Source organism: Rhinolophus sinicus, chromosome 11 (assembly GCF_057876585.1).
Source record: "Rhinolophus sinicus isolate RSI-liver-muscle chromosome 11, RSI-T2T, whole genome shotgun sequence".
NCBI classification, from domain to species: Eukaryota; Metazoa; Chordata; class Mammalia; order Chiroptera; family Rhinolophidae; genus Rhinolophus; species Rhinolophus sinicus.
In genome coordinates this window covers 18,208,066-18,234,611 of record NC_142511.1, presented here as the reverse complement: position 1 = coordinate 18,234,611, position 26,546 = coordinate 18,208,066, and the positions used below count along the sequence as shown (strand labels likewise).

The 26,546-nt window shown below is 40.3% G+C and overlaps 1 protein-coding gene across 3 annotated transcripts in view; it reads right to left on the bottom strand.

Annotated features, from left to right (window-relative positions):
• KCNH1 (potassium voltage-gated channel subfamily H member 1) overlaps positions 1 to 26,546 on the bottom strand; it is a 331,725-nt gene that overhangs the window by 256,015 nt on the left and 49,164 nt on the right. For all 3 annotated transcript variants that reach the window (XM_074322079.2, XM_074322080.2, XM_074322081.2), the window contains one exon: positions 17,455 to 17,573. In XM_074322079.2, the coding sequence (XP_074178180.1) occupies positions 17,455 to 17,573 (119 nt within the window). The remainder of the gene's footprint in view (positions 1 to 17,454; positions 17,574 to 26,546) is intronic.

Genomic DNA, 26,546 nt, shown 5'->3' with positions numbered 1-26,546 from the left:
TTCCAAAGTCCTCTGCTATATTTTTGAATCATTATACTCACCCTGTGAGGGGGTTCTACAGATGGGAAAATGGAGTTTCCGAGAGGCAACATGACTCACCCTGAGTCATATCAGGGGTGAGTAAGCAGAGAGCTGGGAGTACAAACCAGGCTGCCAGCTCCAAGCCTTCTCTTTTCACTAATCTATCTATGTGTACAGCCTGAATCACCTCTCAGTGCACAGGGCATACATCCATCATCACTTCTATGCAACCTCATGAGATGAAAAGGCTGGTATTTTTCTTATTTTAAAAACTGGGGAAATAAACCCATAAGGTAACTGGTTTACTCACAGTCACATTAAAGATGACAAAACAGGATCTTAACTGCAAGCCCAGTTTCCTAATTCAATGCTTTCCTTCTATGGTATACGGACTCTTGATGAACTACTGCTTTTACATAGTAGGACCTCTGAATGATGGCAACATGCCATCCTGTCATCTTATGAAATTAGGTTCTGGTCAAAGGCAGCATCCCCCATTATGGCCTTCTCCAGGACTTCCCAATTCAAGTCCTGAACCAGCCACATTGGCCAGAGCCTGTCTCCATGAACACTAACTGCCCCAGGTCCTAAGCCACAGCTAGATAAAGAAACAAGCAGGACCAAACCACACTTACCCTGAAACCTTTCTGTGTCAAGTGACAGTCACTATGTAAAGTGGTTTTGCTGAAGTGGATCAGAGATCATAATATCTCACTCTACTGGTTCTTAAGTGCTGTTCTCTGCTATACTTCACTCTTAGCTCATGTTTTTGCTTTATGAATCACTTGAAAAATAGAACCAGAGAGAAGTTCCTATGTCTTCCAGTGGTCGCAAATCTACAACCTGGCCTCTACCCTTAACCACCTACGTCCTTCTTGTTTCAGTCGAGGAAGGCCCTCCTATCAAAGGCCAATTCCTCCCGTGTGCTCTGAACCTCACCCTTCTCTCCCTCCTCAAGTGCTTTACATGCCCCTTACCTCATCATTCCCTCTCTTTTCATTCCATCAACCTCTCCTTGGACACAGCAATCAACTCCCCTTTCTTGCTCAGTTCCTTTTTTTTTTTAGTTTCATGTGTACAAAACAATATAATAGTTAAAAATTTATTATATCCCTCACAAAGTGATAACCCCTTCTCCCTATCTCTGACATGGTATATGGCTGTTACAGTTCCACTGACTCTATTCCTTATGCTGTACTCCACATCCTGTAAAAATATATATTTTTTATATAAAATTATATAAAATTTTAATAAAAATTTTTATATAAAATTTATATAATTTTACATATAAAATTATAGTTGGCATTCATTATTATTCAGCTTCAGCTTCAGGTGTGTCTTCCCCTTTATAGCCTGACTTTTTTGAAAGAGTATTCTAAATGTATCTCCACTTTCTCCCCTCCAAACATGTTCCATACTCCACTCTATGACTTCCACTCTCCAATGAAATAGCTATTGTCAAGGTCACCGACGATCTCACTGTGGCTAAATCCAATGGACTCTTCCATCCTGATCTACCTCACCCTCTCAGTCGCTTTTTACAGATTTTCACACAGCTTCCAAACACTCTCCTTGCTTGGCTGTTTTAACAGCACTCTCTCCTGATACCACAAAGGTATGCAGCTCAGATCTCCCACTAAGAAAACCTCTAGAACTAATCCATCAGGGAGTTCTGTTGCTTCTACCACCAAATACATCTAACTCAGGACCTATTCACTATTCTCCAACTTATTTCTATAACTCTATCCAGTGCACCATCCCCTCTCACTACAACATGGCATTAGCTTCCCAACCTCTCCCCACTTCCATTCTGGCCCTCGTCAAATTCATACACCGTATAGCAACTTGTATCAATCATGTCACTTCCCTGATCAAGCCCTCTAGCTCTGACATGGAACTTCAAACAAGATCTACATTCTTGCTATGACCTACAAACTCCTGTTTATCTTTCCAGCTTCACCTAAGCCCTTCACCCTTTCACCAACCACTCCACCCCACTGGCTTTCTGCAAAAATACCAAAGGTCTTTTCCCACTGCGGAGCAGCTCAAAATGTTCCTATCCTAAAAGGATGGGTTCTAGTCAAGCTTTAGGTCTTGGCCTATGTGTCATCTCTTCACAGAGGCTTTCCCTGACCACCCTATCTGAAAAAGATTGTCTAGCATCTCCCTTTCTCTGTTACATTTTATCGTATTGCCAGGTTTGTTCCTTTTATAGCATTCATCAGGAATTACAATACATGTATCTGTCTCTTCACTTGTTTACAGATGTCTTCCCCACTAGATTGTAAGCCCCATGAAGGCAGAGTGTTTGTCTGTCTTCTCACCACCACATACTCAATCCTTAGCACAGCGCCTGGCACAGTAAGTGCTTAACAAAAGCCGCTTGAATAAATGAATGATTTGCTGAATAAACAAAGCTAAAAAGGAGGCTATAAAAGAAGACCCAAATAATAATATAATTCCTGACAAAAATATAATATTAAAAATGTCCTTGGAACACTATACTAACCATGAGAAACGGGAGATAATAGGTTATATCTTGAAGTCATATTCCAATTATATGTCATGAAGAAATAAAAATTAAAACCAGAGTCCACACAGTCCAACGAACAGCATGGAAGTTTCCAACAGATGCCCTTCCCCAGGTATTACGGTACGTGCTATCATTTATTGAGTGTTTACTGTACGCCCTACCCTGAGCTAGTAAGCCCTTTACATATATTAATGCATTTAATCCTCACACAGGTGCATACTGTTATCATCCCTACTTTACAATGAAAAAACTGAAGCTTGGGGAAGTAAAGTAGCTTGGCCAAAGCCACAGGGTTTTAAGTGGCACAAACCTTATCACGTTTAATGCTAATGTTTGCACTTTTAACCCCCTATGCTCCCATGCCAGGTTCTAGGCTGAGCACTTTCAATGAAAAAGACAATTTAATCCTCACAACAACCATGTGAAGATATTGGTGTTTACTTTATAGATAAGAGCAGTGATTCCAGGGAGGCTGTATAAATTGCCCAAAACCACAAAGTTAACTAAATGGTGAAGCTGAGATTCAAACCCAAATCTGATTCGAAAGCCCCTAGTCTAAACCAGCACTAACTAATAGGAGTAGCATGCAAGTCACATACGTAATTTTAAATTTTCTAATAGCCACACTAAAAAAAAGTAAGAGGATACAGGTCATATTAATTTTAACAATATCTTAACCCAATAATTTAACCCAATATATCCAAAATATTATCACGTAAACATGTAATCGATATATAAATGAGTGAGATACTTTACATCCCTTTTTTCATACTAAGTTTGAAATCCGATGTGTATGATGTAATGTACTACACCTCTCAATTCAGATGAGCCACATCTCAATTGCTCAACAGTCACATGTACCCAGTAGTCACCACACAAAACAGCACGAGTCTAAACCATGACGTTACACTGCACCATAAGAATATCGTGAACAGACTGGAACAAATGTAGGAATTGCTTGCAAAAGTAGATTTGGAATGGATACACAAATTATCCATACACCAGACAACAAATAATAGATCAAAAAATATGAACACACAATGGGATTTATACATGATGTAATACAGAATTGTTCACCTGAAATCTATGTAATTTTACTAACAATTGTCACCCCAATAAATTTAAAAAATAAATTAAAAAAAATGAACCATAAACATGTGTACAGATGAATGTGTGCAAGACGGGGGAGGTGAGAGACGGGAGGACATGTCAGAAAAACAAAGAGATGCCTGGGGAAATCATTTGAAAGAGGGTTACAAACACAGTAGGTCAATCAAGATACAGCTCTTGCAGGCTGAACCTGGCAGAGCCTCCGCCTGGAAACCTCCATCTTGGCTTCATATCTGAACAGCCTCAAGAAAGGCAAGGTCTCCATGCCTCAGTTTCCTCACCTGAAAAATGCAACCAACATCAGATAGACACAGTGCAGGTCAAATCAGAATATAGGCATAGGTACATGTGTATGTATATGTATAAAGCTATACATTTTTCTTGTACGTGGTTAAGCAGTATTCAAACACTAGCATTTTCATGCAAGTAAAGATTCGGGTCAGAAGATTCTGGATGAGCTCACAGAACAATCAGCTCACAGAACACGTCCTTTTTTACCTAAAGGCTTTGGTTTCCTCAAGGATCAGGGACCAAGAATGACAGAATTGAAATGGCCTAGGAAGAAACGCAAACTGATAAAGCACATTTATTTGAAAAAAAAGACAAGACTGCTTCAGAGACCCCATCAATTCTATGGTCTATTAAAAACAACCATGAACTCTTGGATAACCAAAAGTAACCCACAAGGATCCAAAGATCCCACAGTTTAGAACAGAAAAGAGATATGCAAACCCATTACTAAATATAACGCAAGAAGTAGTAAGAGATGCATGGATGGAAGTACTTTAAGAGCAGGGAAAAGAGAACGAATTGACTTAGTCAGGAAAGGCTAGATGGGGGTGGGGGAGGTGATTGTCAAGCTCTCCCTGAACTGCAGGGTATAGACAGACAAAACTCAGGCAGACCGTGTGTGTAAGGCCAGGACATATAAAGGAGGCGGTGTAAGAGCTCAGTGTGGGAGAAGCCTGGTATTGTGTGCTTTTTGTTGTTGTGTTTTAGAGGAGTCTAGAAAGGGCAAAATTGAGAACTGAAGCTCAATCTAAGGGAAGGGGTGGGCCAGCCTTGGTGTGCCCTTTAAGCGAAGTTAAGAACTTCCAGTAAGGGAGATTCATAATCTTAATTGCTCTGTGTGATGGTAACCGGTGTCAATGAGGAAGAAGGATCAGAAGAGGCAAGTTTGGAAGCACAGGGAGGCCTGCTACGAGGCATTGCAGAAGTCTAGGGGAGACAGGGTGTGGGCATGAACTGGGGAGCAGCCGCACTGGACCAAGTTGTGGGCTAACTCGAACGTCTCCCTAGGAGTTTGAAGACGTGGCCAATCCACCGTGGCGAGGACAGGCCCTAACAAGAGTCAGAGGAGACAGCAGCTTCAAGATCGCTGTCTCATGGGGACTGTCAGCCACCATCGCCCTGGGTGATGGAAGCAGAAGAACCCAGAGTCAAAGAGAACTTCCCCTTTGAGATGGCCCCGCGGTACTCACTACTTTACCCACCAAAGTGGCTTCATTGATCGTCGAAGGACACAGGTAGAGAGAGCCCCTGCCACAAACACCACCATCACCATTACCATCCACCACAACTGCCTCAGACATCCTCTCTCTGTGGGTGAAGAGAAACCTGGGTTCTCTAAACCCCTTACTCCAGGCACAACCCTTCCCTTAGCACCTATATGTGTGTTTCTTTCCCTTTCCCCCTCCCCAAGTACAGCTCCAAAAACCTCCCCTGTTTAGAAACAGTGAGCGTTTTTATGACTGCAAAGTGAGGGTAAATTCGGTCCCGAGCTAAACAACTGCTTAATTCCTGTCATAAACACCCTTCTCTATAAACCAAGCAGGCTCTATTTTTAGCACTTTTTCCATGATGCACTTGTTCTTTAATGGAAGAGATAAAAGCAGTGGGAAACAATTAGAAGTATTAACCCATATACTTTATGTCACAGTCAAGTACCAACACACGACACCTACACATATAAGCCCATATTAAAATGCAATTGGGCAACAATCTTGGTTTCTCCCTATTTTGCTAAGAAGTACTTCAGTGGTATTCTTTTTACATTTTATTTTGAAATCAACTATATTTTTGAAATTAGAGCACTGAGAATTAGTGACGAGGTTGAGTCACAGAATTGCCATTATTATCAAATCAGCTACAAATAGTTGTCCATTAGCCATGACCAAGGCAGACAACTTTCATGAGGGGAGGAAGGGATAAAATGTGAAAGGGAATCAATATTTATTGAGGACCTACTAAGTGTGAGACCCTGAACTAGGCGCTTCCTTCTTCCCTCATTCATTGAATGAACATTTATCAAGCATTTACTCCTTGTCAGCATTGTGTTCCATCGTAGAGAGGTAGAATAAATAAGAGAGACACTGCTCTTGCCTTCATGGACCTCCTTCATCTATTGGAAGAGGAAAATATTAAACAATAGCATTTCCAGAGGCATGAGTGCTCAAAGAGGAAATTACACATGACAAAGATGGCTTCTGAAAAGGAGGCCTAACCGTCCTGGGGTGGGGCAGGGGCTGTTGGAAAGGCCTCCCTATAGCAGGTGCGATGTCTACATTGAGACTTGAAGAATGGGTAGGGACGAGCCCAGGCAAGAGAAGGAACAAGAGCTTGCAGAGGAAGGGCTTGTTCCAAGGCCCAGGGGCAAAAGAGAGTTTGACAGGTGTGAGTGCCACCTGGCTAACACTGAGAGCGAGTGGACAGCTGCCAGATGAGGCTGGAGAGGAGAGTTGGGTCTTGCAAGCCACGAAGTCAATTTTAAATGTATCCAAAAAAAACAACAACATCCAGATGATTTTTTTCAGCAGGGAGCAAAAAGATCAGACTTGTCTTTTAAAGCACCACAAATCCTCACAAGGTAGGCAGTGTCCTTATTTCATGAGGATGAGAAAAGATGAGTGAGGCTAAGTAACTTTTATAAAGTCACACAGCTGGAATGTAGTGACATTTTGGATAAGGATTCGGGTCAGTCTGACTCTCAATCTTCTCATTCCACTATATCATCCTGTCTCTAAGGAAACAAACAAACAAAAAAAGCTACAGAAAATCCTTATACCTCATTTCAGCGGATCATTTATAACGTTTTTGTTTTTGTTTTTGTTTTTTACCAAAATCAAGTGCAGAGTGGATCCCGGGCATTGCTGAACACTTGAGTTCTCTCCTGCCTTGCATTATTAAAATACAAAAAACACATACATAAAACGGCCCTCCTAGGGAAAAAGCCGCAAATCCTCCCCACAAGACCTCAGCCCTCAGACAAAAGAGCGCAGAGCAGAAGGAACATCACAGTCCTGAATACACGTGCAGTGACCAGGCACAGGCTGGCCTTCAGGGCTGGAAGGTGACAGGAAGGCCATCGGTCCAGCCGCTCTTGCCAAGCTCACCTTCAGAGTACGATCAAGTGGTCATTGAAAATACCTCCAATAATGACCAACGTACTACCTGCAAGACAGCCTATTCCACGCTGAGATAGTCCTAAGTATTTAAAAAGTCTCTTTAAGAGGCAAAATGAGTTAAAAACCCAGGTACTTATGGCAGAAGTTCCTGTTGCTCAAGTCACTTTCCTCTCCAAAGCAAGAGAATACGACACGGGGTGTGACGTACCACTGGAATACTGTCACCTTTCCCTGAGTCTGAGCCACATAAAGTCAACACCCAAAAACCAAACAAAGGAGAACAGGAAATCTCAATTTCAAGGCACAAGAGCCTGTTTCTAGGACAAAGGATAACATTCATGTACAGGCTCATGTACATCCTGGCAGCCCCTCCCAGGGATTCTGGCGTGTGGGACGAGGAAGCCAGGGACCCCAACACAGACTCAGCCTGGATATAGGTACCCAGCCTCTGCTCTCCCTCAGCGGAGGACAGCACACCAGCTCATCACCTGGGAGTGTGGATAGCAAGCCTGGCTACGCATGTGTTCAACACGTAAACTTCCGTTCTTTGCATCTCTGCCCAGCGGCCAGCGGAGGTGGCGGGTTCAGTGCCATCTTATGTTCCCTGCACCTGTCCTATTGAGGGCCAGCTGTGCTAGCGCTCTCGTGCATGGAAGGGAGATAGTCTCTACAGTTATCACAGTCAATCCTTGTGCAATTCATTAAAAAATAGGTGTTCTTTAAGAATTAAGTAAAATGTTAAAATTTAAGGCTGAGTGAAACAATCAATGGCACTGATACTAGTAATGGTGAGAGAAGAAAGTGACACTTGTGTCAGCGTACGGTGGTACAACCTCACTGTGGGAACTTTGGCAGTTTCTACCCAGTTTTAAAAGTTCATACCTTCTGTCTCCTTAATTCCACCTCTAGTAATCTCTCATAGTCACACTAGCACAAGTATTTAGAGAGCTAACAGTCAACAGAGTGAACGAAGCAAGGATGGTAAGCTGTCCATGTCTACCAAACACATTGAGCAGCATGTAAAAATTACACAAAACAACATTTAAAAAGAAAATTTCAGAAAAATTAAAGTTTAAAATTAAATTAAAAAGAATTAAACCTCAGGTATCAGAAACATAGTAAGAATACAATAGAGGCTGAAACCAAAGAGCCCAGGAGATTTTCAGAAGAAGAGGCTATCAGAACTGGGTATGTGCTGCAGGGGATGGGGGAGAGGGGAACCCCATGCTCTTACTGGGGTGACAAAGGGCTGCCCTGACAGAGAAACACAGAGTAGAAAACCTCTACTGCATAGCTCAGAGGCATAAAGGGTACACTAGCCATCTGTCTGGAATGTTGGGTAAAAAAAGGGTTATCTGCGAGAAATCAGAACCCCAAGTCTGTGCTATATATGAGTGGGGAGCCACAATTCACACTGTTCACATGGTTGGGAACCCTAGGACAGAAACCATTACAGAAAAGTCGGTCTGAAGCAGGTGAAACTTTATAGTGTGTGACATGGGCAAACTCACCCACCATATCCAGATGCCTCATCAACTAGAGACCCAAGGGGTTCCCACCAAAAACCTCCAGTTGGCGATAAACTCACCACAAGAGGAAATTGAACACCAAGGAAGAGAATTTAACATATGCCTATATTTTTAAAGCAATAAAAAGGAAGAGATATTAGCAGACATGAATAAGACATTTTTAAAAGACAGGAAGATTTGAAAGAGAACCAAATAGAATTTCCAGAACTGAAAAAGATAGACACTGAAGACCAAACAAATAAAAATGACTCAATGAATAGGTTAAACAAGAGCAATACCTGTCAACCTAAAATAAAATACTCCATTAAGCTATGATTTAAGAGAGAGGAAAGAATAAAGACATATTTAGACATGTGAAGACTAAAAGAATTTATTATTCTCAGGCTCCCTGTGAAGAAACTATTCTTGGAAATACTTCAGCAAGAAGGAAACTAACCCAGAAGTAAGTTGTGGGTTTCAAAAATCAATGACGAGCAAAGAAATTATTAAACCTATATTGATAAATCAAACTGGGTATTAACAATCAAAAAATAATAATAGCTAATTGGAAAGTTAGAAACAGGAAAACTAAAATGCATGAATGGAAGTAATTCAGAATTAAAGTATTGTAAGATCCTTGTCTGATTCTCAAAGAAATTAAAGTGATTAAGATAAGTATGCATGTTAAAAATACATAAATGTAATCAGTAGAACAAAAGTAGAATGTATGCCTTTCAAACCAACACAGAGAAATAAAGCTGAACAGAAATCAATAAAGGCAGGAAAAAAGGAAAGAAGGGAGGAAATAAGGAAGGAAAAAAAAGAAAGGGGGTAATAAACAGAAAATATAAAATCAGGTAGAAATAAGTCCAAAGACATCAGCAAGAACAATAAAAATAAACAGAATAAACTCTTACTTACTAAAAGGTAGGTACTCTCACATAATAGTTAGGAGCATAGTATCCGAAGCCAGATTAAATTTGAATGCTGATTCCACCACTTACTAACTGTGCCTCAATTTCATAATCTGTACAATAGTAATTCCCACCTTATAGATAAATCTGTTAATATAGTTTATATATGTTTACTACTATGCTTGCATAGTATTAGCTTGGTATAGAGTTTGAGTGCTCTGTACGATGTTGTTAACGTTGTTTTGAACCAAAAGAGCCAGATATATGTAGATTAAGAGATACACAGAACATTGTAAAATAAGGGATAGAAAAAAATACACCAGGCAAATCCTAACTCAAAGAAAGCAAGTATAACATTAAGCAAAATATTAATTAGATGAAAAATTTTTATACAAATAATAATAAATGATAAAAGGAACAAATAACCTAACAGGAAAATGGTCAAAGAGTATGAAAACGAAATATGTGGAAGGGATCTGAAAGACTAACAAACATTCAAAAGGTCTAAACCTCACTAGTAATCAGGATAATGTAAATCAAAATGAAATACTATCACCTATCAGACTGGGAAAATTTTGGAATTCTGAACCAAATGGTAATAGCATATGGGAAAGGGACGGTCCTCTCATACGTTGCTGGTAAGAATGTAAACAGTATACTCTTTTACAACAGTAAAAAACAAAGAACTCAATTAGAAAATGGACAAATGACAAGAACAGGAATTTCACCAAAGAATGTATATAGTTGGAAACAAAGCTCATAAAAAAAAGTTCAACATCTTTAGCCATTAATAAAATGCAAAATAAGACCACAATGACATATTACTACAAATTTCTTAGAATGTTTAAAATAAAAAAGAGTGGCAATACCAAATGCTGGCAAGAATATAGAGAAACTGGATCTCTCCTACGTTACCAGTGGGAATGTAAAATGATACAACCACATACAATTGGCAAAGAGTTTGTCAGCTTCTTATAAAACTAAATATACACTTACATGCGTGTACACACACACACACACACACACACACACACACACACACACATACACACTTATAGGCATTTATCTCCGAGAAATGAAAACCTATGTTCACACAAAACTCTGTATGTGCATCGCCATTTTATTATATAGCCCAAAACAGGAAACAACCCAAATATCCCTGAATGGGTGAATGTTTAAACAACTGTGGTATATCCACACAGTGGAAAAAGGAACAAACCATTGATACATGCAACAACCTGGGTTGATCTCAAGGACATCAGTCTGGTGAAAAGCTAATCTCAAAAGGTTCATTCTGTATCATTCTATTTACATAACATTCTCAAAATAACAGAATATAGAGATGAAGAACAAATTAATGGTTTTGAGGGGATAGGGAAAGGATAGGAGTGTGACTATAAATGGGTTATATAACAGAGTTCCGTGGTGGTGATGGAACAGATCTAGATTTTGATGGTAGTCGTTATACAAAACTATATATGAAATAAAATTGCATAGAACCACACACACACAAACACAGATGAATGCATGTAAAAAATGATAAAAATGTGAATACGGTCTTCAGTTTAATTAACAATGTTCTACACATGTTGATTTCCTGGTTTTGATATGGTACTACAGTTATGTAAGATGTTATCATTAAGGGAAGCTGCATGAAGGGTACAGGACACTCTCTGTATTAGTTTTGCAACTTTTTGAGAATCTATAATTACTTCAAAATAAAAAGCTTTCAAAAATCAATGTTGGGTGTAAAATGCTGAGTTGTACAGTTTCACAGTGTGATATAATTTGTGTAAACATTAAAAAAAATACAGTCATACTATATATATTTTATGGATAAATACATAAGTAATAAAATATTAAAACAACAGTATCAAGGAGACACACAACTTCAGTGAAGGGATTACTTCCGGGGATAAGTTCTAAGAGGACCTAAGCTTTATACTTGTAATATTTTAATTTTTTTTTAAAAATTTGAAGTGAGAAGCTAACATTTACTATCTAGTCAGTATAAATAAATAAATGTTGGTTAAATTACTCTCTACTATTCTGAAAGCTTGAAAGATGTCTAAATTAAAACCAAAAATATACATATAAGAAGATTCACTGAAGCATTCTCTGTAATTACCAAAGATTAGTAACAACCTGAATATCTATCGACAGGGGGATAGTTAAATAGGTTTGGATATAATCATGCAATGACATACAAGCAACCATTAAAAAGAGCGAAGGGATATATGCTCTTAGGAAAATACCCCAAATACACTAGTAAGTGGAAGCAAAACAAAAAAGCAAATTGGAAAATAATATATATAGTATGACCACATGTTTTTTAAAAAATCAATAAAATACAAATACTTATTATAAAACACATGCAGTGTTTAAAAATAGTTACTTCCAAGAAACAGTGGGCATCTCACTTTTTACTTTATATACCTATATGTTTTAAAATCTGATAAAAATATAATTTATTTTATTTCTGAAAATTGAGAAATTTTAAAAGGGATATACATACACATATACATACACACACACACATTTTTTGCATATATATATATATATCCAAAAGTCAAAATCTAATATTAAACTAATATTGTTGAACACTTACTATATGCCAAAGTGTTCACATTCAGAATATTCCTTATACTTCATAAATCTATGGGTATACATTATTCTCATTTGACTTACTAAATCCATTTGAAGAGAAGGAAGAAGAGGAAATGGAAGCTCTTAGCTGTGAAATGACTTGCCTGAAATCACACAGTTAAGTAAGTTGTCAAATGAGTTTAAACCTGTAATGCTGTTTCAGCCCATTACTCCTGTCACCTACATGAAAAACAGAAGCACATATGGCATTTACCAGATCTCCGTACAATGAAGTGGTGAGTATCATGAGCTGGGAGCTGGGCAGGACGTACTCACCGTGACATGGATAATAGCTAATTGGATGTCCCTGTGATCCAGCCATCACAACTGCATATTTCAGATTATATCCTGACCTGGCTCCTTCATAGGGAAGAAGTGAGAGAACGTGACAGGAAAATGTGGTTTCCCCTCCATGCCTTCCCCACAGCTGTTCCATGGATAGAGAGGCTGGCCCTAGAATGGTCCCAGTCAGACCAAACCCCAGCAGGATGACTCCCGCAAGAAGGCCACAGAGGGAATAATACATGGACCACAACTTTCCTCCCTATCAAGGCAGATGAGTTACAACAGCGAGGTGGTGGCAGACTTAGAGCTGCACCCCCTCAGATCCACTTCAAGAAAGGATTCTCTGTCCAGCTGCAGAATGTACAGTTAGCTGACAGACTCCTTTAGCTTCCTAAGGGACAGAAACCTGAGCTTTCCAGTGAGGCATCTGCCAATAACTGAGCAAGAAGGTGGTTAAGAGCCTGGCCATTTGTGACCTGAATGAAACTCCTCTAGCTGGCCATCTCTGCTGCGAAGTACCCTGTCAGGATGGCCAGGCCTCTGTCAGATCTGCACTGTGGTCAGATGCTCCCCTTACCCAAGACTGCTTCCCCCGCTTTTCTTTCACAGATTTGTGAAATTCACAGCCAAGGGTCACGGGCTCACTGAAATAGCAAAACACAGGATTACAGAATGCTTCTTCTTCCCCACACCTTACCACCATATCACTAAGGGCCTATTAACCCAAGTTTCTTTTACCCAGCACATCACGTTCAGCTTTCAATAAAAAGTTGCAAGGCACACTATACTAAAAGGCAAAAAGCACAGTTTGAAGAGACAGAGCTAGCAATAGAACCAGACCCAGACATGGCAGGGATGTTGGAATTATCAGACCAGGAATTTAAAGCAATTATGATTAATTTGGTAAGTGTTCTAATGGATAAAGTAACATGCAAGACCAGATCGATAATGTAAGCAGAATAACAGAAACTCTAAAAATGAACCAAAAAGTAAAACTAGAGATCAAAAACACTGTAACAGAATTGAAGAATGCCTTTGATGGGCTCATTAGTAGACTGAACACAGATAAAGAAAAAAATCTCTCAGCTTGAGAATATGTCAATAGAAACCTCCAAAACTGAAAAGCAAAGAGAAAAAGGACCCCCAAAAATAGAACTGAACATGCAAGAACTGTGGGACAACTACAAAAGGTGTTAGATACATGTAACGGGAACACCAGAAGGAGAAGAGAGAAACAGAAGAAATATGCTTCAAATACGAAGCAATAATGACTGAGAATTTTCCTAAATTCATATCAGACACCAAACCACAGATCCAGGAAACTCAAAGAACAACAAGCAGGATAAATAACCAAAAACAACCCAAACAAATAAACAAAAAAAGTACCTTATTATAAGGTACTTACAGTATAGTGTTATTTGAAAGAGGACCTCGATTAGTTGTAAGTATATATTGCAAATGCTATGGCAAACACTAAAAATAGTTTAAAAAGAAGCATAAATGATATGCTAAGAAAGGAGTGAAAATGGAATCATACAAAATGCTCAATTAAGACCACAAAAGTCAGAAAAAGAATGGAAGACAAAATAGGAACAAAGAACAAAGGCAAAAAATAGAAAATAATAAATATGGTAAATATTAATCCAATTATATCAATAATCGCTTTAAACATCAATAGTCTAAGTATGTCAATCAGGACAGAGATTACCAAAGTGGATCAAAAAACAAGACCCAATTGTATATTGTCTACAAGAAACCCACTTGAAATATAAACATTTGAAACATAAAGACACATATAGATTAAAATAAAAGGATGAAGAAAGATATACCATGCTAACATTGATCAAAAGAAAGCCAAGGTAGCTATATTACTTTCTGAAAAACCAGACTTCAGTAAAAGAAGAGTTATCAGGGATAGAGAAGGGCATTACATAATTAAAAAGAGATCAATTTTCAAGAAGACATAACAATCCTTAACGTATATGCACCAAACAACAGAGTATCAAAATATGTGGGACAAAAACCAATAGAATTCCAAGGAGAAACAGATAAATCCATTATTAAAGTTGGATACATTAACACCCCTCTATCAGAAATGGACAGATCCAGCAGGCAGAAAATCAGTAAGGACATAGTTGAAGTCAACAACACCGTCAATCAACAAGATATAATTCACATTTAGAGATTACTTCACCCAAAACAGCAGAATACACATTCTTCCCAAACTCACCTGTAACATTCACCAAGATAGAGCATATTCTGGGCTATAAAACATACCTTAACAAATTTAAAAGAATAGAAATTAGACAATGCCTGCTCTTAGATCACAATGGAATTAAACTAGAAATCAATAATAGAAAGACAGTTGTAAAATCCCAAAATATCTGGAGACTAAAGAACACATTTCTAAACACATGAGATCAAAGAAGAAACTGCAAGAGAAATTTTAAAATATTTTGAAGTAAATGAAGATGAAAACACAACATATCAAAATGTTTGGGATGCAGTGAAAGCAGTGATTAGAGGGAAATTTATAGCATTGAATGCATACATTGAAAAAGAAGAAAGATCAAAAATCAATAATCTAAGTTACCACTTGAGGAAACTTAGAAAAGAAAAGCAAATTTAAAAAATAGAGAAAAATTTTAAAGGTAAGCAAAAAAAACAAAAAAACAAAAAACAATAAAATTTAGGAAACTAGTAAAAGAAGAGCAAATTTTAAAAAGTAAGCAAAAAAAAAGAAGAAGAAAATTTATAGCAGAAATCAATTAAATTGAAAACAAGAAACCATTAGAGAAAATCAACAAAATCAAAAGCTGGTTCTTTGGAAAAAATCAGTAAAATTGATAAGCCTCTAACCAGGCTAACTAAAGTACTAGCACCCAGGATGGGACCCAGATGTTTGCCTCATATTGCCAATCAAGATCAATTACTTATGTCAGACAGTTAGACAAAAACACTATCATTTCCTTTCCTTCAGTCATTCGATAAATTATTTTATTTTTAAATCACTACTGATGAGCACCTACTGTGTGCCAGACACTGTTCTAAGTGCTTAGGACAGATCAGTGAAAAACAAACACAATAAATAAGTAAATTATATAGTATATTAGAAGGTATTAAGTGGAGAAAAATATAGATCAGGTTAAGAGTTATGAGTATTTTTTATTTTGTTATGAATGTGTGTATTTGTATATGTAATATATATATATATATATGTTAAGCAAGTATTTTTATTTTCTTCCCTCTCTTATCCCCTTGTCATCTAACATAAAATGTATTAAGTATAGCTAAGCACCAAGGAGAAGAGTGAACATCACCCAAAGACTTTGCATCCTCTTTGGGGAAAGAGTTGGCACATTTTTTATTACATGCATGTTAGGCAGTTGTATGATTTTGCTATTGTCTTTATTTGGAGATAAGTATGGTTTAAGGAAACATGTACGACTGCCGAATTGACAAGGGTGAACTGTAATGATTAGTTTTATGTGTCAGCTTGTCTATGCCATGGTACCAAGTTATTCAGTCAAACACTAATCTATACATTCCTGGGAAGGTATTTTGTAGATGCAGTTAACATCTACAATCAGCTGACTTTCAGGGAAAGAGGTTACACTCTATATTCTGGGTGAGCCCTATACAATCAGTTGAAAGGCCTTAAAAGCAGAACTGAGGTTTCCCTGAAGAAGAAGAAATTCCATTTGTGAACTTCAAGATCAGTTCCTCCCAAGGATGCCCAGTGTGCCAACCTGCCCAACACATTGGGACTTGCCTAGCCAGCACCCCACAATCATGTAAGCCAATTCCTGGCAAAACATGTCTTAGTTTTATAAATATCCTACTGGTTCTATTTTCTGGTAGAACCCTGACTGATACAAGTAGCCACATAGAGAAAATGACATTTGGGCAAAACTTACAGCTGGTAAAGGAGCTGCCACACAGCTGTCTGTGGAAGAGCAAGCCTGATATGCACAAATAACAGCAAAAAGTGTGGCTGGACAAGAGTGAGCAAGGTGGAGAGCAGCAGGACAGGAGCTTACTTTATTGACCAAAAGAAGAAACGGGGACCAGCAACGTGCAGGCTGTGAGCTGAAAGGCCTCTTTTATTATTCTTTCTATCATAAGCTGAGCCCACATCATGACCAAAAATGATGGTGCCACCGTACAAATGTCGCTCCTTCTTTAGCATGACACAAATGAACACTCCCCTCCCCACTGGGGCGAAAGCTTTTGGCTGCTCTGTAGTTAACTCATTCGACATTCGGTGCCCATATGCAGAGCACCCACTGTGAGCTGCACCATGCTGGGAGCTGCTCTCTTAGCAGTATAGGAGCCAGGAGTCAGGTCAGGAGGACCCTGCCATTCAAGCATGCATCAAGATCAGGCGGAGGGACAGCTCACACTGTCATCTTTGGGTAAGATGGAAGTTTGCCATGTGGAAGGTATAATGCTCTTAATTGATACCATCCAGGTCTACTTGATAAAACGAAGATCAGGTACCACCAAAGAGAGATAATAGTAATTTTGGTGCATTAAGCTTGGCCAACACCTTGCCCAGGCTTCCCAGCCTTCCACTTGTCCCAGCAAAAGGGAGAATGCCACCCCTGCTGTAGATTTATAGGTGATGTTTATTTTTTTATTTTTGCTTCCTGTATAGGCTTTTCCTATAATAGTATGTATTGCTCAAAAACAAAAGTATTTATGGTTTATAAGTAAAGCCCCTTCGCTTATGTTCCTTCCCTACTATATATATCATTTCTGTCCCTTCCCTACTCCTTCAAAAAGTGAACTAGCACTTGTAATCTCAAGCAGGTTGGAATAGAGCTGTTTGCAGTCTCTTTCACATATGGGAAAGTACAAAGCTGAAAGGAGTTACGTTACTTACCCAAAGTCACACACGGTGGTGTGTAACCGGCCAGGACAAGACTGGATCCTGAACATCCCCTCTAATCAGCACACTCGCTGAGTAGCATTTCCTCAGCCAATGGACCCCACAGAAGTGAGGTGTCAGTGAGCTGACCCCTCGCCCTTACCTCGGCCAGGCGGGAGTGCTTGTGCACGTTCTCGCCTTTCTGCACACTGGGAGCCAGCTGCTGCAGGACACCCCTGCTGCTTGTCAGTGCTCTGGTCAGCCGAGCGAACTTCCCCCAGCCTGGAGCATGTGGAAAAGAGAAAAGACATGTTTAACCTCGTCCTGAGGGCACATGGACATTCACACCACAAGTTACACTGTCAGAAGCAGTCACTGCCATTGACCTTCTGAGCTCCCAGGAGTCACTCTACATTCCTTGTAATGGAGACTCACCGCTCAGAAAAACATGTAGACATACTCAAATTTGGGTAGCAGTTTACTTTTCCCCTGCACTTTCACTTTATCTTAATCATAGCTTTGTTATACAGGTAGGGCGGTGTTAGTACCATTTTACCAAAGGGAAGAGAGGCACAGAGTGCCTAGACAACTAGAAAGACTCTAGAACCCAGATCTCTCCACTCTGACCTAAGGTTCTTTCGCCAGATACTACGAGGCAATAGAGATGCTTCTCTGACTTTGTGACTGGGCCCAGGCTGTTCCCAACCCCATGACGTCTAATCTAGCAGAACCCAAGCCGCTTCCAGGTTTTAATGAATGAGCTAATCAAATGGCCATTCCATGCATTATATTCTCCAAAGCCAGGGAAATAAGAAATGAATTTAATCCCTGGGTAGGTGGGCAAAAGGCACCAGCAGATTTTAGTCTTCTTGGGATGGGAAAAGGACAGGTGGTGACAGGTCCCATAAAACAAGAAACTCAAAGAGCCTAGGACTGAACTTAGTATCCAGAGCCCAGAAGAGAAATCTGGATACAAGTCCCATCTCCGCCTCTAGCTTGCTTTGTGATCACAAGTTGTTTAAGTTGTCCGAGTTTCAATTATCTCATCAGCAAAGTGGAAATTAAAATACTCTACTCGCCTAAGGACAGGGTGTATTTGCCTGGTAAGATAAAGGGGCTAAGTTTGGTGGGCTGTGGTTAATGGGTGAAAACAGAGGCTGTCTTGGGGTTTCCTTGGCCCCCTGCACTAGTTTCTCCAGGTCTTTTTCTAATCCAGCCCACTCTATACCCCAGAATCTAAGACATAGGAGTGATCTTTCCTGAGAATTTAAGACATATGAGTGATCTTTTGAAGGTTCCCCCAAACACAATTGTCCATTCCTATACCCAACAACCCATTTGCATCCAGGTTACAACCATGGTAATCGCCTCATGGGACCTCTGAAAGCCTTTCAGGGTTCTCAGGGCCAAGCTTGGGGTTGAGGGGCTCCAGCAAACAATCAGAGCATGCAACTATTTTTACATAACAGGTAAAAGCAAGGCAAGGCCATTTGTTTTTTTGTCCTTTCAGTTTGGCAGTATTCAGTTCCTGGCAGCAGAAATCTCATCTGCCATATTTTACCCTGGAGCACCTTTCTGAGACAGACTTAGAATCCAGAGGACAATGGAGCCACGCGGAAGAATGGCCCTGTCTTTGCACAACCTTTAAGAATCATGATCTGGAAAAATTTTTGTCAACATGGCAAGAATAGCAAATAACTTCTTTTTTATCACATTCCAGACGTTCTGGGCTTTAATAAAAGATCGTGGCCATTAAGTAGAGAAATGGGACTGCTGGAGTCAGCTGGAAAAGAGGCACATGGTGGTCAGGTTGTGTGGGGGGTCCCATTAATGTTAATGGGAAGGAACAGCCCAGACGTCGCAGGGGTCTTTGATATCTCCCCCAAGTGTGTCATTTATGAACATGCTCGCTGGAATTTGATTACGTGAACTGTGGACTAGAATTTTTTAAAGTCTCTTTCAGAGCCAGGCTCTCCTTCAGCTCAAAATAAAGCTGAAATTGAATTCTACAGAGCTTTTCAAGAAGAGCAAAAAATGTACTTTTCAATCATGCAAACATCAGCAAGAGCTCAGCAACCCGCTGGCCCACCCCACTCCTTCACTACCATCTTCATCACCCCCACCATGACCCATATTCTGGGACCAATGATGGGCAGGAGGTGTCAGGGCAGACACCCCAGATGTTGTCCAGCAGGAAGCGCAAGACCCTGTCCATCAGCTGATATCATGCAAAACGATGAAAAGCAAGATCCCTGGACCTCTGGGCATTTCCCCAGCTAGCCTCTTACTCTCTGGGCTCACCCAGAGTCACTTTCCAAGAATGTAGCTCTCAAAAGAGCTGGCTGAGTGGAGGGCATGAGAAGGTGAATGGGTGTTGGATGGAGAAATGGATAAGCAGTGTTAAGTCCACCATCACACTTCTACCAGATGGGTAGGTTCTGCATGTTCTGAAAGAAGGAAATAAGTTCTCTCCCAAATTTCACCCCCATGTTTTCCTTTCTGAACTATAGACACTTTCTAATAGGAATCACTGCCTAGCCAGATGAAAGACCTTCATTCATTCATTCATGTATTAATTCCTTAAACATAACCACTATGTACCAGACATAGTGCTAGGTACTACAATACCAAGATAAAGAAGACACAATCTCTGGCTTCAAAGAACATGCCCTCTAGTAGGGAAGAATGACAAAGAATTTTTTTTTTTTTAAACGTGATATAGTAAGCTTAGTTCTGTTACCACAGGCAGAAAGAAGAGGGCCATGGGAAGAGAGAGGGGAGGAAAGGAAAGAGGAGGTGAGAGGAGACAAAAGGATGAGGTCATGTTTAGGAAATGGTGCAGCTACCAGACTGGCCAGAACTGGATTCTGGTGACCAAGAGCAGATCCAGGAGACCATCTTGCCCCTCAAGGTGAACATTATCTAATGATAATGGGTTATAATATTATTAACATGGTAGCCAAGAAAAATCTCCACCCCGTGTCACCATGATAGTTCCAACAAGAGCCAAATAAGGACAAAAATCCCTCCCCCCAAGATTTTTGCTAACAGTGCCTCCGATAAGGGGCTAATATCCAGAATATACAAGGAACTCATGCAACTCAACAACAACAAAAAAACAGCCCAATTGAAAAATGGGCAGAGGACTTGAAGAGACATTTCTCCAAAGAGGACATACAAATGGCAAATAGACATATGAAAAAATGCTCAACAAATCATCAGAGAAATGCAAATCAAAACCACAATGAGATATCACCTCACCCCAGTCAGAATGGCTATCATCAACAAGACAAATAGTAACAAGTGTTGGAGAGGCTGTGGAGAAAAAGGAACCCTCATACACTGTTGGTGGGAATGCAGACTGGTGCAGCTGTTATGGAAGGCAGTGTGGAGGTTCCTCAAAAAATTACAAATAGAATTGCCATATGACCCAGCAATCCCTCTCCTGGGTATCTATCCAAAAAATCTGAAAACATTTATACATAAAGACACGTGTGCTCCAATGTTCATTGCAGCTTTGTTTACGGTGGCCAAGACATGGAAACAACCAAAATGTCCTTCGATAGATGAATGGATAAAGAAGTTGTGGTATATATACACAATGGAATACTATTCAGCGGTAAGAAAAGATGATATAGGAACATTTGTGACAACATGGATGGATCTTGAGAGTGTAATGCTGAGCGAAATAAGTCAGACATAAAAAGCAGAGAACCATGTGATTTCACTGATATGTGGTATATAAACCAAAAACAACAAAAGAACAAGACAAACAAATGAGAAACAGAAACTCATAGACACAGACAATAGTTTAGTGGTTACCAGAGGGTAAGGGAGGTGGGGGATGGGGGGTGGGAAATGAAGGTAAAGGGGATCAAATATATGGTGATGGAAGGAGAACTGACTCTGGGTGATGAACACACAATGGGATTTATAGATGATGTAATACAGAATTGTACACCTGAAATCTATGTAATTTTACTAACAATTGTCACCCCAATAAATTTAATTTAAAAAAAAATCCATCCTCCCAACAGGAAGAAGTGATCAGCAAAGACCCACCCTGGGAACACCTGTAATGCCACCCTTAAATATTTTGTACCCTCATTCAAATATAATCCTAAGTTTCTTTGTTCTTTGGGGCATTTGCTCTTCTTCTGGGCCTGCCCACTCTCATGCCATCTTGAGAGTATGTTATACTATTTCCTCTCTTTTAATAAATCCACTGCTTGCTTGGCTTTGTTTGTGTGGCTTAGTCGTACATCCTGGAATGTCCTCCTATAACAATACAGGAACCCTTGTTCTGGGAAGCAAAAACTAAAATAAGTGAATGGGACTATATCAAACTAAAAAGCTTCTGCACAGCAAAAGAAACCGTCAACAAAACAAAGAGGCAACCAACTGAATGGGGGAAGATATTTGCAAACAATGCCTCCGATAAGGGGCTAATATCCAAATTCTATAAGGAACTCATACAACTCAACAACAAAAAGACAAACAATCCAATTGAAAAACGGGCAGAGGACCTGAATAGACATTTCTCTAAAGAGGACATACAAATGGCCAATAGACATATGAAAAGATGCTCAACATCACTAATCACCAGAGAAATGCAAATAAAAATCACAATGATTTACAAATAACATGTATCCATCAACAATGTACCTAATCACAATGAGATACCACCTCACACTGGTTAGAATGGCTATCATCAACAAGACAAATAGTAACAAGTGTTGGAGAGGCTATGGAGAAAAAGGAACACTTATACACTGTTGGTGGGAATGCAGATTAATGAAGCCGTTATGGAAGGCAGTGTGGGGGTTCCTCAAAAAATTACAAATAGAATTGCCATATGACCCAGCAATCCCTCTCCTGGGTATCTACCCAAAAAATCTGAAAACATTTATCCGTAAAGATATATGTGCTCCAATGTCATTGCAGCTTTATTTACAGTGGCCAAGACCTGGAAACAACCAAAGTGAACTTCGATAGATGATTGGATAAAGTTGTGGTATATATACACAATGGAATACTATTTTGCCATAAGAAAAAATGAAATAGTGCCTTTTGAGACAACGTGGATGGATCTTGAGATTATTACAATAAGTGAAATAAGTCAAAAATTGAGAACCATATGACTTCACTGATATGTGGGATATAAAAGTGAAACTGAAAGCAACAAAGGAGCAAGACAAACAAAGAAAAAAACCTCATAGACACAGACAATAGTTTAGTTGTTACGGGTGGGAGGAGGCAATGGGGATTGTACAAGAGGATAAAGGGTGTCAAATATATGGTGATGGAAGGAGAACTGACTCTGGATGGTGAACACATAATGTGCTACATAGATGATGTATTACAGAATTGTACACTTGAAACCTATGTAATTTTACTAACCATGGTCACCCCAATACATTTTAATTAAAAAAAGAATGCTTATTCTCCGGTAACAGTTCTATGACAGAGATGACTACAAGAGCTATGGCCGAGACTGTCCATAGACGTGTATCTAATCCAGTCTGGGGAGTCAGGAAGGAATTCCCAGAGGATGTGTCACTAGAGCAAAATTTTGAAAGATGAGTAGGAGTTAACTCAGGAAGGAAAAGATAGACATCCCAGACAGGGAGAAGCACCCACGAAGGCAGAAAATCATAAACACAGATAACATGTCAGTGAAGAGGCAGACATTCTAAACTGCTGGATGAATGAGGCTTGGCTTGTACAGGAAAGGAGGATGCAGACAATGGTCTGAGTGATGCTAAAGAGGTTGTCAGAGGCCAGATAGAAGAACTTAGGTGATAAGAACCCAGACAGCAAGTTAGAAATTTGAACTTCATCCTAAAACCCATGGAGAATCACTGAAGGAGTTTAAGTATCATGAGGAAGAAGAAACATACACTGAGTTCATTTAAGAAGGACGGGGCGGCAACGTGGATAGTAGATTTTAAAAAAAAAGAAAGAAAAGATTGACAGATAGAAGACAAGTCAGGACTCCTGGCAAGACACCATATGGGCCTGGACCAATATTGTTACCTGGGCCAGGTGACAAGGGGAGGCTTGAGAACAGCTATAGAGGTAAAATCAACAGGACTCCACGAACAATAACTGCAGAAGGAGAGAACGAGCAATCGGGGTGGTCTCTGGGTTCCTGGTTTGGGTGACTGGAGTGACAGCCATGCAATGAGATTAAAAACACAGGAAGAGAAGCAAAAGGGTTTCATAGAAAATAATATGTATCCGTCAACAATGTACCTTATAAGCAGAGCAATCAGGAGAAACATTCCTGGAAAGAATCAACCTCCTGTTGTCCAAAGGGCCAACAGGGAAGGGACAACCGAATTAGAACCCAGTTCTAGAAAGGCAGGCAATGCACCCTCCTCCTTCAAGGAAGCCTTTCCTCTTTACTGCCCTACCCCCAGCAGAACTGCCACTCCCTCCTGTGTACCCCCATTTTTCTTAGGCAGGCTTCTATTTATTCAGCACACACACTTATTGGGTGTCTTTTGGTGAGAGGGGGTGGGCAGAAGGGAAAGAGGAAGCATGAAAGTAAAAGAAGGACAGAAGAAGGCTAACACATGTGCTATCTAGCAATCAGCTCCCAAGTACTTACTGGGTCCTTTCTCCATTCTCAGCAAGGACAACCACTTCTCCCTTCCCTGACCTAATAATGGCTGCTGGTTTCAACTGGGGTGAGCCCCACTAGGCTGCTTTAGCTCACACCGCCCTGTATCCCCCCCAGGCCAGAAGAGATGGTTGTGGGATGAGCTGGAATTCCAGTTCCTCCAAGGGTGAGTACAGGGATACTAGGAAAGACAGACCTATAGGCCCCTCCCTAGGAAGTCATTGCAGAGCAGAAATTGCAGAGGACTCCTACAAGGTATCCTCACCCCCATGGGAGGCTGGGAGGCCAGGCTTGTCCAAACCTGTAGAGTCACAGACTCTCTTAGAGGAGCTGGTGTCGTAGCCCAATATCCAGAAGAGAACAGTGATCACATGGGACCAGGAGAGACAGTCCATGTGACCACAGCCTGGGTAGCCTCACATCTTCCTCCCCCAATGTTTCCCTATCAATGTACAAATAACCAAAAATCTAGGATGACTTCTTCAAGTAAGAGTCACTAAATCATTACCTTTCTGTCATCCTAAGGGCAGAGAGATAAAATGGTAATATTGGAGGGGCCTGCGGCTTGTATCCATTACTCTGCTTCTTTCCCAAGAGTGTGTCACAAATATCCTACATGAAGACACATGGAGAAGGGTCAGCAGTTACAGCAGCTGGCCAGAGCCCTCATGCCCAAATATTCTAAATCTTTGGCCTTTAAAAATCTACTCTGGAGTTTTCCATTCCTTTTGTTGTCAGCATTTGGTTCAAGTTTAACGATGAATTTACAAGTCAATATGTGCATCTTTGAAAATGGATTTGCTCCTTTAACGTGAGATTGTTTGGTGGGGTAAGAGGGAAAACAAGAGGAGTGACTCATCCTTTGGTGAGCAATGTAGAGAGAAAATCCTCAGCCTTGACACTCTAATTCTTCTCTACCCACTTGCCCAAGCCTCCTGGCTCAGAAGGGAGAATGTGACAAAGAAAAATACCTTGCAGCCTACTCCCAATTACCCATAATAACAGAAAAAGCAAGAGATAAGGAGCAAATGAAACCCCTGGAGCAGCGTGGATTCTCATTTCAGCCAAGAATTCTCTCTCTCTCTCTCTCTCTCTCTCTCTCTCTCTCTCTCTCTCTCTCTCTCACACACACACACACACACACACACACACCCCAGAGCTTTTATCACACAGCAAACCTAGCTGGACCTTCATTCCTGCTCCATGCCATCTGTGGGCACTTTTTGTCAGAGAGCAAGGGAATTAGTCAAAAGAAGGACAGAAGAGAGTAGATGAGGAAGTCAGGGGCCTGGATAATTCATTAAAAGGATCATGACAACTGACCCACTATATGAAAGAGGGGGTTCACGGGACGTTCTTAGGTGCCTCACCTGTGCTCGGCGCTCTGGGTGAAAACCAAGTTACCTGGAGTCAAAATAGTCTGTTGCCCATTAGCCCATGTGTTTATCCCTCTGTGGAGTGTTTGGCACCAACTGGCTTCTCTATGGGGTGCATGTATCTTTATGAGGATGCACGCACCCCATTCCCAAGCTCCAAGTTAGGCATTACATGATCAGAGAAAACAAAGTCATTTTAGAGACAATCTGAGCACAACTGACTTTTAAAAAAAAGACTAATCAGATGGTGGGAAAACATCTCATGCTGCTATGCCAAAGAGCAATTATTTGGGACTTTTTTTTCTGGGGAGTTGTATTATCCACCCTTCCATTCCATCTCAAAAGTGATAAGCCTGGGTTAGCAAGACTCTTAGGACTCTTAATGCTGAGGGAAGTGCTGCCCTGAAACCCGGCTGGATCTGCTGGAATCTCACAGTGTGAGAGCACATCCAAGGAGAAAAAAGGCAAGTCAGAGAACAATCCAGCCACACGGCAGTGTATTTTCCATCTCGATTTGATACTTGAAGCCAGAACTGCAGTTTATAGACTTACGACGAACAAGGCTTAGAGAATTATCATGCTCTTCCATCATCAACAAACTAGTATAAAGTTTGACCTTGTCCTCAGCCGACCACCAAATCAAAGTGGGCCAGGGGCACGGTGACATGACAAGTGGGAGGGTCTAAACCTATCTGCCATGACATTTGAAATGGACAGGCTTATAAAGTCACGTCCTGGAGGAAACATGAAGCGCAATCCACGAGCAGCATGCCTGTGTCACAGGCTAAAGAGTGTGTGTGTGTGTGTGTGTGTGTGTGTGTGTGTGTGTGTGTGTGTTTTCTAAATTTTTACAAATCAAGCCACGTGTTACTGCTATTTATTTCATGAATAAAGAGAATTAATATCTGGTTCCCTTGGCTAATGGATAAGTGTGTGAGTGTGTGTGTGAGCACGCACCAAAACTCTTTTCCCAGACAGGAAATACATCACTGTGGCAGGTTAAATGAAGTGGAGCGTTTTCTTCCTGGAAAATAAACCTAAGTGAGTCTCACCGCATCACTCATATAAGTGATTCTCACTTATCACACAGAAGATTTATCTCTTCTTTCAGGTGTTATGAGAATCAAATGCAGATACGAGGTGACATGTGAGAAGTATACTCTGTTGAGCATGGCTTTCCTACTACCCAACACCTGCACGTCACCTAAAAAGATTCCAGTGGTGATGAAAAGAAATCATTCTGACTCAACCCAA